Genomic DNA, 12,265 nt, shown 5'->3' on the forward strand with positions numbered 1-12,265 from the left:
ATTAACATTACGTTTTAAAAATAAAATAATATATGGTACAGTCATAGAACTTTTAAAGTCTACTATTAACACTTGGCCTAACACAAAATCCTGCCAGAGGCCCCAGAGAACAACCCAGCCTTGCAGAGCAGGCTGGATACTTCTCTGCAACAAGGCTTCACTGGGACTCAGTGCAGTCCCCAGAATGGAAGCAGCTCCCTGGTGTCTGCAGATGCTGCAGATGGTGAAGTTGACAGCTTAATTTCAGTGAACGGGTATGTGTGTGAGACTGGCACAGCGACTGGGTTTCTGTGCACTCTATTCCTGCATAAGTGAGGCAATGATATAAAATTGATCATGGGCTCTCAGAGTACTTGCTGGTGCTAATTCCACTCACTATTAACTTGCATTCCAAGGACAGGTTAATTCTAGATGGTACTCTACAATGACAAATTTATTCCTGAAAACACTCACATTCACAACTCCTAAAGTGTGTGCCTAATGCATGACTATTCCGGGTTTAATAGTTCAAATAAGATTAAACGCTTGCATGAATTTCAAAAGGTCCATCCCTATACTAAAAGGTTACTGGTAAAGGTTTAACCAACCAGTCACTAAAGTGATCAGTTTTGAATATAGAGTATTCCATTATAAACATCAATAACAGACAGTTAGGAGCCATAGAAAGTTTTTGACTATGTGAAGAATATGACCAACACCCAGATTAAAAAAAATTAATTGGGGGCTGGGGGCACTAATGTAAAATGGATAGTTGGTGAGAGAAGCAGCCTGAAATAAGACAAAGGCCATCATCATGACATGGAGACTCAATAACAACTGGTGGCTGACTGGGTGGCAAGTAGATAAGAGGAAAGAGTAGATTTAAAATAAACTTTGAAGCCTGGTAAAGCCAGGTTAATAATACCTCTAAGAAAGTCAGGAGGAGGGGGCTAGACTGCAGCAGAAAAAGGAGTTGAAGTTTGGTGCCCTCAGGACATTTACATTTATCCAGCCGGGGTGGTTCAGTGGTAAAGAATCAGCCTGCCAAGCAGGAGATGTGGGTTCCATCCCTGGGTCAGGAAGATGCCCTGGAGAAGGAAATGGCAACCCACTCTAGTATTCTTGCCTGGAGAATCCCATGGACAGAGGAGCCTGGTGGGCTACAGTCCACGGGGTCGCAAAAGAGTCAGACAAGACTTAGTGATTAAACAGCAACAACACAGATTAAGAAAAAGAAGCCCAGGGGGTGGATGACACCACCAAAGAATAGAGGAGGCAGGAAATAATGGGAAAGAGAAAATGGGAATGCTGGAAGAGAGAAAGGACAAAAATGAGCTAGTCAAAGGAATAAACTTGTAGATCCAGTGAAGTACAAAAATCAAGAGCAAGAAAAGAGATTTAAAAAGAAGCAAATAGGAATTCCCTGGTAGTCCACTGGTGAGGACTAGGTACTTTCACTGCTGAGGGCATGGATTCAATCCCTGGTCAGGAAACTAAGATCCCACAAGCTGCAAGGTGTAGCCAAATTAATTAACTAATTTTAGGAACAAGAAGAAGAAATAATGACTCCTTGATCCATGGACTGCAGAATGGATGCTGTGTTAGCAGGCATGAAAACAACATAAACATCTCCAGCAGAGCTCTTGAGTGACCAGGTGCACTGTCAATGAGCAGTAATATTTTGAAAGGAATCTTTTTTTCTGAGAAGTAGGGCTTAAAATATTCGGTAAATCATTGTTGTAAATGGATGTTCTGTCATCCAGGCTTTGTTGTTCTATTTCTAAAGCCCAGACTGAGTGGATATAGTATAATTCTAAAGAGTCATAGGATTTTCAGAATGGTAAATGAGCAATGGCTTCAACTTCAAGTAACCAGTTGGATTAGCCCCTAGCAAGAGGGTCAGCCTGTGCTTCGAAAATTCAAAGCCAGGCACTGACTTCTCTCTAGCTATGAGAGTCTTAGACAGCATCTCCCTCCAGTGAAGGCTGTTTCACCCACATTGACAAACTGTTGTTTAGTGTAGCCACCCTCATTAATTATCTGAGATAGATCTTCTGGAAAAGTTGCTGCAGTTTCTATGTCATCCTTGCTATTTCACCTTGTACTTTTATGTTATGAAGATGACTTCTTTTCTTAAACATCATGAACCAACCTCTGCTTGCTTTCAACTTTTCTTGTACAGTTTCCTCACCTCTCTTGGCCTTAACAGAATTAAGGAGAGTTAGGGCCTTGCTCTGGATTAGGCTTTGGCTTAAGGCATTGTTGGGACTGGCTTGAACTTCTATTCAGACCATTACAACTTTCTCCATATCAGCAGTAAGATTGCTTTGCTTTCTTACCATGGGTATTCATGGAAATAAGACTCACTTGATTTCAAGAAGTTTCCTTTTGCGTTCAAAACTGGCACAAGGGCCTGTCTTTCAGCCTGTCTTGGCTTTCAACATGTTTTCCTCACTAATTATATCTAGCTTTTGATTTAAAGTGAGAGGCATGTGACTCTTCCTTTCACTTGAATGCTTAGAGGCTACTAGGGTTATTAAATGGCCAAATTTCAGTATTGTGTGTCAGGAAATAGGGAGGCCCATGGAGAGGGACAGAGACAGGGGAAAGCCCAGTTGGTGAAGCAGTTAGAACACATGCATTTATAGTCTTTACGGATGAGGTTCATGGTGCCCCACAACAATTACAACAGTAATATCAAATATATCACTGTTCACAAATCACCATAACAAATATAATAATAATGAAAATGTTTGAAATATCACAAAAATTATCAAAATGTGACACAGAGACACAAAGTGAGCAATGCTGTAGGGGAAAAAGTGCCAAAAGACTTGCTTGACACAGGGTTGCCACAAACCTTCAGTTTGTGGGGAAAAAAAAAAGAAAAAATACACAGTATTTTTGAAATACAATAAAGCAAAGCATGCCTATAAAACCCTAACTATACTAAGACCGAATCCACATGCCCAAGAAGCACAGAAGTAATGGCCTTGAGCCAATCTCTAATTCCTACCCCAATAGGTTCAAGTTGTCTTCTCTGTTACCAGTTGGATCCATGACCCTAAGTTTTTCTCAGTAGAGGAAAGGAATGCAAGCAAAAATGTAACTATGAATTAAAACTCTCTCAACATTCCTAGGTTCACAAGTTTACGTGGCTACTCACTGAAAGACGACTGACTACTCTTTAAACTGCTCTTGACCTTCCAAGAAATAAGAAAACTCTTCCTGGTTCCTGTTCCTCTGAAGGACTTTTCTTATTTCAAAGTCAATCTTAAGCAGCTTCTAAGAATAACTGATAAGATCACCATCACCACTTTATTATAAACCTTTAGATAGTTTGCCTAGATCATTGTTTCAAATATAATATGTATTCATTATTGCTACAAACAACACTAACCCTAACATATGTGAAACACAGTACTTGCACGGCACTTTGCCTCCAAAGCCCTGAGAAACCTTAAGAACTAGTATTATAAGCATGTGAGTCCTGGAATCAGAGAGACCTGGTTCAAATTCTCTTTAGAAGATTAGACTGGTTGTAGAGCACTGAAACTTGGTTTTTCCTTTCCTCTAAAATGATAATACCATCTATCTTGCAGTGCTGTCATAAGAATAAGTAAAACACAAACAGTCCTGGTTCACAACCAGCATTCAATAAAAACAATTACTCTTACTGTTTTGTTTAGTCCCTAAGTCATGTCCAACTCTTTTGTGATGCCATGGACTCCTGCCAGGCTCTTCTGTCCATGGGATTTTCCAAGGCAAGAATACTGGAGTGGGTTGCAATTTCCTTCGCCAGGGGACCTGTCTGACCCAGGGATGGAACCTGTGTCTCCTGCATTGAAGGCAGATTCTTTACTGCTGAGCCACCTGAGAAACCTACAGTTACTCCTACTGCTATAACCTGAATCTTCATCCCCCCTTCTACAACAAACGTAAAATTAGTCCTCAAAAAGTGCACAGGATATTGGATTATGTGTTGAAAAAAGACCCCTGGGTTGGGAAGATGCCCTGGAGAAGGAAACAGGCTACCCACTTCAGTATTCTGGCCTGGAGAAATCCATGGACTCTATAGTCCATGGGGTTGCAAAGAGTCAGACACAACTGAACCACTTTCACTTTCAGGAAAAATCTGCCTTCCATCCTAACAAGGGTGAGAACTGGAAAAAGGAAATCTACTTATAGGAAGTCTGCACATCAAATAGTGTGGAAAGCCCTTGACCACAAAGGACCCAGATGCTGAATAAATTACAACAGATACACTTTTAAATGCATTGCTGAAATCATAAGAAAACAAAGGAAATTCCTAAGGACAAGAGTAAAAGAAAAAAAAAAAAAAAAAACAATAAGCCTAAACCTAGGTGGTAGAACCTAGAGCCCAGAAACTTCTGCTCTGGCAGGACAGGACATGGGTCTTGAGCTTGTGAAACTCAAAAGGGACTGAACCTGGAACCCACATTGAAGGAGTTACACCTTGGAAAGAAGAATGGCCTAGGACTTCCCTGATAGCTCAGCTGGTAAAGAATCCGCCTGCAATGCAGGAGACCCTGGTTCAATTCTGGAGTCCGGAAGATCCCCTGGAGGAGGGATGGGCTACCCACTCCAGTATTCTTGGGCTTCCCTGGTGCCTCAGCTGATAAAGAATCTGCCCACAATGCAGGAGGCCTGGCTTCAATCCCTGGGTTGGGAAGATCCCCTGGAGAAGGGAACAGGCTACGTACTCCATTATTCTGGCCACGATAGTCCATGGGGTCGCAAAGAGTCAGACAAGACTGAGCCACTTTCACTTTCAGGAAAAATCTGCCTTCCATCCAAGAGAAGTCTGTAAACCTACACCAAACCTAAGTGGAAAAATTCATGACAACAAAGTTGATCTTCCCTCAGCAAACTTGAGCTAAATTTCGGAGAAATGCTTGGCTAATCAAAGTGGCCATGGTTGGAAGTAGAAGCAAATATATTTTCTACAGAAAATCATCTTCAATAAAGATTCTTCAAGATTCTCATAAAACTAAGGAATAACTGAGGAGATAAGCTACCTTCAATGATATTCAATAGATAAACTCTCTCTCAACCCCAAGGGCTTTGGATATTCAGACTATGGAAAAGAAAAAAGGGAAAACTGAAAAAAAGCTGGACCAAAACCAAAACACATGCACACACACAAAATAAGAAAATGTTCATTCTGCTGTGTATATAAAATATACCGTTAAATATATATTTTTACCATAATGGAATTACATGCTTTATGTGAAGTGTGGTAAGAGCGCTGCCTTTAATGCCAGGCATACCTGAATTTGAAACTAGCTAAACAAGTACTAGTTTAAGTTGCAAGCAAGCTAAGTAAAACTTTCTGGGCTTTAATTTCTTCAGCTGGAAAATGAGCATAATACTCCCTGTCTACTAAAATTGTTGTGAAATATATTCGCACACATACATACTTACACATACTTAACTGTGGTATCACAAACCACAGTTCTTAGTACAGAAAATGCACTCAATAAATAGTATGAACATCACAGGAGAAGGATTTTCATTCATTCAAGAAATAATTACAGTGTCTCTTACATGCCAGTCCCAGCGCCAGACTTTTTGGAAAACAGATGGATAATGACTCCTTGTTATGTGCTGTATTGCTTCTTTTGTGTCAGACATTCATCAATATAAGCTTACTTTATCCTTCCCACAATCTTATAAAGTTCTGTTATCTCCACTGTCCAGATGAAGAAACTGAGAAATTAAAAAACTTGATTCAATTCATACAACTGGCAGTATAAGGACTTGAAATTGGGTGCTATATGACCCCAAAGCCTATGTCTTAATTTAATTACCTTGTCTTCTTTTTCTTTTTTAGAAAAAACAGAGAACTCTAAAAATAATGGCTTTCACATTCATAGAATATAACATAACATCATTAAACTGAATTCTCTACATTCTTGACCTTTCAGTTTTTGTTCCTTCTTCAACAGAGAAAGTAACATTTCAATTATGAGTAACATCTACTACATATGCAATGGGTCTAAATGTTGTAGTTTTCATTTATAAATATTTTTCTAGGTACTACAGAGTAAATTGGCATTTCTTGGAAATTTAAACATGGTTTACTTTTTGATGAGGGGAGGATCTTACTTATATAATGATAACAGATAAAACTTAATAGGGAGGCAGATAAGACTCAAAAAAGGAAGCAATTTCTAAAATGTTTTCATCTCACCAAACTGAATAGTTTCAGACTACTTTGCAAAATATTAGATCACTCTCCAACAGATACTACAGATTACACTATGGTAAAGACAAACAATTATTCCATACAGTGATTAATTTTCAACCTTGAAAATAATGGCAACAAAAACTTTTGAGTTCTTTTAAACAATACTGAGACAGCCTAACAGATCTAGAAAAGTTATTGCAGGTTCTCCCCCTCAATTAAAAAAAAAATGTTCTGGATTTTCTCCTAAGGAAAAAAGAGAATAGAAAAGAAGAAAGGACTCTTCTAAAGGCACAGCTGCCTTGTAGAAATGGTTTACAGATGGCTCATTCCTACTTCCAGGAGAGAAATTCATCTTCTGTTCAGGGACTCAGAGTTTGAAACTAAGCATGTGATTTTAACTAACAGTAATTTTAAGTAATAATGATGTAAAGAAACTGGATCCCTTTACCCTCAAATTGAAAACTGCTGATGATTAAGAAATCAAGTAGCTCAAACAATTTAAAAATTGATAAATAAGTAACTCCAAAACAAAGTAATGAACTTTCACTTAAAATGGAAGAAAATCCTCTTCTATTCATTTTAGAGTGACTCACATCTAAATCTGGAAGAGATTTTAGAGATTATTTCACCAGTCTTCACTTTGAAGATAAGGAAATTGAGAGCTAAAGCACTGTGATTCAATTACCGATCCCCTGGAGAAAGGAAAGGCTACCCACTGCAGTATTGCAGCCTGGAGAATTCCATGGACTGCATATGTATAATCCATGGGGTCGCAAAGAGTCGGATACGACTGAGCAACTTTCACTTATATATTTTCTCACATCATTATTTCTTCCCTTATCTAATGTAGCTATAAATTTGTAAGTCATCATCCATCATGTTTTTTTGCCCTGTGAATACTACAGCTTCAGCACAAGGACAGAGAAAAATTTTTAAGTTCCGATATTTCACATTTAAACCATCATAACAGCTTTGCTTAATAAGAATAAAATGAGTGTAAGTGAATAAAAGAATTGTTATTTCCGCCATTCAAATAAGGTTTCTGCCTCATAACTGGTCTATATACAAGCCATCTCTGGTTTTTGCACAATAAGAGCGCAAAACGGGGGGCAGGGACTTTAAAAAAAAAAGTTTCGCAATTCAAGAGAAAAATCCCTGGTGTGCCCTACATAGCTTTCAAACCTGCCTAGGGAGAACAGAATGCCTTTAAAGAAAAAAGGAGAAAAACTGTGGGCTGGAATAGGTCAGTCTGAGGATTTCTTCCAAGACTAACAATCAATGAGAATTCAGAATTCAAAACACCGCATTACTGATCATTTTAATTTAACAACACAAAAACACAATAAAATTCTATTTCTTGATAGTAAGAATATGTTTCCTTCTGAGAGATGAGCAGTTTTCCACACTCCAGCGTCTTTTTCAAAAGGGAAAACTGGAGCATTCGGGATTGCTCGTCCGAAGTCACTCAAACACGAGTCCGCCAGACCAGGGTGGATCTAGCCTGCCGCATTCATTGTATTAATCCTTCACAAGGTCTGCCCGAAGCAATTTAGAGAAAAAACTTAAACCTCAGTATGTAGAAAACAGGTCTTATTAATTCCTAACCAAACTTTTTATTTTTAAGTTATCCTTTACTTCCGGAATTCCCTAGTAAGTGACCTCCAGGACAGGTAGATCGGCGCCAGGCGCGCTCCCGCGTAGGACTTTTGGGGGAAGGGTGACAATTAGCTAAGTGGCTGGGCTGACCGGCGCGGGCCCCCGGGAAGGTCTCGGCGCCAGCGCCCAAGGCTGCTGCGGACCCGACGCACCTGCCAGGCAAAGGCGGTCCCTCACCTGCGACAACGCCCCCGCCCACCATTACCTCCCGACACGCTTACCTGGGGCGTCTGCCGAGGCCTGGCCCCTGGACGTGGCCGACTCGGCCCAAGCCAGGTGCGACGACGGCCGACTCCAGGGCCGCGGGGTCCCGAGCGGCAGGTAGGAGGGGTTGGACTTCCGCCGAATCGCCACCCGCCTGAAGTTGTAGTCGCCCTCGCCGCTCATCTGGCCGCTTTCATTTGCGGCTCGGCGCCCACTCCCGCCCTCATCCAGCCGCGAGCGCGAGCTCGGCGGGCACCTGAGGGGCGACCTGACCCAGGGGGGCGTCGCTTGCATGACAGGCTCCGTGCGACTGGACAGGGGCAACTTCTGCTTCGAGTCGTCTGCAAGTGTCTCCGCGTCCCTTCCTCCCAGGCGTGCAAGGCCGCGCCGCAAGTTTGGCTCCGACTCCCTGTGCGGCAGCCGCCACGCCCGAGTCTCTGCGGCTAGCGTTCTCACCTGACGCCGCCGCTAGAGCGGCGGGTTCTGGCTACCGCCACCCACTCCTCTCTGGATCAATCACCGGCAGACCCCCAAGAGCGCCGACAGCTCGGCCTGTGGGCGCCACTGCTGCTGCCGCCTCCCCGTCTCTCCCGGGCAGTAGCCCAGGACGCGCTGTGCCGCCGGGAGCGTCCCGGGCAGCTCCGCCCCTCTCCCCCGCCCCCTCCAGCTTCCTTCTCCCCTCCCCCGCCACTGGCCGACTGGAGCCAAGGGGGCGCTCACCTGCCGACGCAAACCTGGAGTGCTCCGAAGGTCAGCCGTGCTCACCGGTGGGGCACACGCACTGGGCTCCGGAGGAAAGAGGAGATCATAACAGCTACTCTGAACTCGGTACAGCGCCTGCCATCCTCGCAGACGCGTAAGACAAGGGTCACACGTGTGTCTCAAGACGCTACTGAGCCCTTGATAATGATCTTACTTATGTTGTAGAGCTACCCAGTGAGGTAAGTATTTCAGATAAGGAAACCAAGATGCGGAACTTACACTGGGTCACTTAGTACTGCAGAGCTAGAATACTTACCTGAGGCTCTGCCCCAAAGTCTGGCCTTATCTCACTCAACCAAAAAATCTTGCCGGGAGCATAGAGACAGAGAAAGGTGAAAAGGTGCGTGAAAGTAAAAGAAAAGGTGGCGCTGAAGATCCGCAGGTTTCCTGAAGAGTATCAGCCCCTCCATCACCACAAACACTTTTGGGGCTTCGTTAGAAATGCTCTTCAGAATCCTTTAATTTGTCAAGTCATTTTTTAGAAGCGTCAGCCAAATAGTAAATTGAATTTTTTTTCCATTGGTTTGCTTACGTGCATTTTAGAATTCATTAAAGTGAAGAGGCTGAGTTACAAAACCACAGAGACAGGAGGTGAAAGAGCAGCGTTCCAAGTATCCTAGCTGAAGCAGAAAGAATTCCCCAGCCATCACTCCCACCTTGAAAGTCACCCCACATTTTTTTCAGATGGACCTTCACCCAGGTAACATCTCTTCCATGTCCCTGAAGTATGTCCCATAACCCAGTCCTCCTCAAGAAGCCTTTTAGGAGGCAGTTCAACTGTCTTAGTCTCCTTGGCCATTACTCCAATAAATGTACCCTTTAGAAGAAACTACATGCATAGTTTTTAATGCATCCATTCTGACCTTGTTAAAAGGAGCTTTTGCTCCCTTTGGATTTATTATCCCTGTATCACTGTATTGTAACTATTGTTACTCTTTCTCTGTAATTGTGTTATCTACTACACTATATGATGTCAGAAGTGATTTAAACAAGTGCTTTCAAATATAAATAATGAAAGAGGTTTTACTTCTGTATGCATAAGTTAACTATAACTTAGATGCAGGTTTTTTAACATAATTTATTTGGTTCAATAAAAAGGCAATGTGGGGTGGGAGCAAAAAAAAAAAAAAAGGTGGTGTTGCAATCAATAATACCATACTAGCAACCTACTCTTGCCTGGAAAATCCCATGGATGGAGGAGCCTGGTAGGCTGCAGTCTATGGGGTGGCTAAGAGTCGGACACGACTGAGCGACTTCACTTTCACTTTTCACTTTCATGCATTGGAGAAGGAAATGGCAACCCACTCCAGTATTCTTGCCTGGAGAATCCCAGGGATGGGGGAGCCTGGTGGGCTGTCGTCTATGAGTCCCACAGAGTCGGACACGACTGACGCAACTTAGCAGCAGCAGCAGCAACCTGCTTCAGAGCGACCTATTTTTAAGTGAGAAGATGATGGTAGTCTTCTCTTTTAGAGAACTGGCTACTGATGAAAAATTTCCCCCCAACTGCCTCCCTGCTACTATTCAGTATTGGTGCTTACTCTTTCTGTGGAGAACTGCAGTAAACATACCTATATGGGGCAAAAAGATATCTTATCAGACATATGTAAGGCAGTAGTTTAATGCGTCCTCATTTGGATATTATAATTTGTTTACATTATACATATTTCTATTTTTTGGCTCAAGTTGTTCACATTACTTAAGATAATGTTAGTTCACAACAGTGGATGTCGTATTTTCAGGCATTCATACATCATCTGACATTTCCTCTAAATGTTATGATGCTTATTATTTTCTGACAGAAACCATTTCTAAAGGACTTTGCATTTGATGACTATATTTTTGCAACATTAAATAAATAGGTCAACAGAACTTTATTTGATCTCAAGTTATTATAGGCTAGAATAGAACAAAATTTTTGAAAATCATTATAAATGATGATATAGTCCTTATGTGCTATTTTATTTGTTTATATAGCCAACAGAAAGTGCAATATAATTCATTACCATATATTGAATGAGAACTGTGCTGGGTCCTGAAATACAGAGATGCATGCAGTACATAGTTCATTATACTCCATGTCTCCGTGAGTGAGACACTGCTGAATGCTGACTAAATCATGTATCTTTTTCCTGAGGCACACAAAGAGACTGATTTGAATCTTCCCTTACGGTTAGGTGGAGCCACCTAACTAAATTCTTCAAAAAGTTTTGTGGGCAAAAGTAATGTGTATCACCTTCAGGCCTGACTTTAGCACACTGGACATCTTCTCCAACTGCAAAGAATGCAAAGGGGCCAGTGCGGGAACCTGAGCCCTCAACCATGGTGGAGCCACTGTATGGAGAGGAGCTGGCAGCCCAGAATCACCCCTTTGCTGTGAATTAACACAAAATCAGACTAGCAAAATGCATAAGACTAAACTAATCCATGTTCCTTAAATATTATCTTTATATGTTCTAGTGTAGCAAAAATTATGTATATATTATGTCTCTTAATTCTAATTAAAATGTTTTAAACAAACATTTGATTTAATTTTAACATAACCAGTCTCAGATTTGTCTAGTCCCTAATAAATAAGATAAAACCAAAAAGGAACACTCAAGAGAAAAAATATGAATCAATAAGCAATTTCAGCTGTTGGCAGAACATCACTTCCAAAACTAGAATTTAAGAGAAATCAATACTTTATAGCAGATTCACTCATTTTAATCTCACTCAATTCAGTTCAGTTCAGTCACTCAGTCGTGTCTGACTCTTTGCAACCCCATGAATCACAGCAGTCCAAGGGACTCTCAAGAGTCTTCTCCAACACCACAGTTCAAAAGCATCAGTTCTTCGGCGCTCAGGTTTCTTCACAGTCCAACTCTCACATCCATAAATGACTACTGGAAAAACCAAAGCCTTGACTAGACGGATCTTTGTTGGCAAGATAATGTCTCTGCTTTTGAATATGCCATCTAGGTTGGTCATAACTTTCCTTCCAAGGAGTAAGCGTCTTTTAATTTCATGGCTGAAATCACCATGTGCAGTGATTTTGGAGCCCCCCAAAATAAAGTCTGACACTGTTTCCCCATCTATTTGTCATGAAATAATGGAACCAGATGCCATGATCTTCATTTTCTGAATGTTGAGCTTTAAGCCAACTTTTTCCCTCTCCTCTTTCACTTTCATCAAGAGGCTCTTTAGTTCCTCTTCACTTTCTGCCATAAGGGTGGTATCATCTGCATATCTGAGGTTGTTGATAGTTCTCCCGGCAATCTTGATTCCAGCTCGTGCTTCTTCCAGCCCAGCATTTGTCATGATGTACTCTGCATATAAATTAAATAAATAGGGTGACAATATACAGCCTTGACATACTCCTTTTCCCATTTGGAACCAGTCTGTTGTTCCATGTCCAGTTCTAACTGTTGCTTCCTGACCTGCATATAGGTTTCTCAAGAGGCAGATCAGGTG

At 41.6% G+C, this 12,265-nt stretch overlaps 1 protein-coding gene across 2 annotated transcripts in view; it reads right to left on the reverse strand.

Moving 5' to 3' along the window:
• Positions 1-8,655, reverse strand: part of FGD4 (FYVE, RhoGEF and PH domain containing 4) — a 244,327-nt gene extending 235,672 nt beyond the window's left edge. Inside the window, exon 1 of one of the 2 annotated variants that reach the window (XM_061417423.1) lies at positions 8,068-8,655. In XM_061417423.1, the coding sequence (XP_061273407.1) occupies positions 8,068-8,344 (277 nt within the window). In that variant the 5' untranslated portion in view covers positions 8,345-8,655. The remainder of the gene's footprint in view (positions 1-8,067) is intronic. The other variant, XM_061417422.1, reaches the window with a different exon arrangement.
• Between the last annotated feature and the right edge of the window lie 3,610 nt (positions 8,656-12,265).

This window comes from Bos javanicus, chromosome 5 (genome assembly GCF_032452875.1).
Source record: "Bos javanicus breed banteng chromosome 5, ARS-OSU_banteng_1.0, whole genome shotgun sequence".
NCBI classification, from domain to species: Eukaryota; Metazoa; Chordata; class Mammalia; order Artiodactyla; family Bovidae; genus Bos; species Bos javanicus.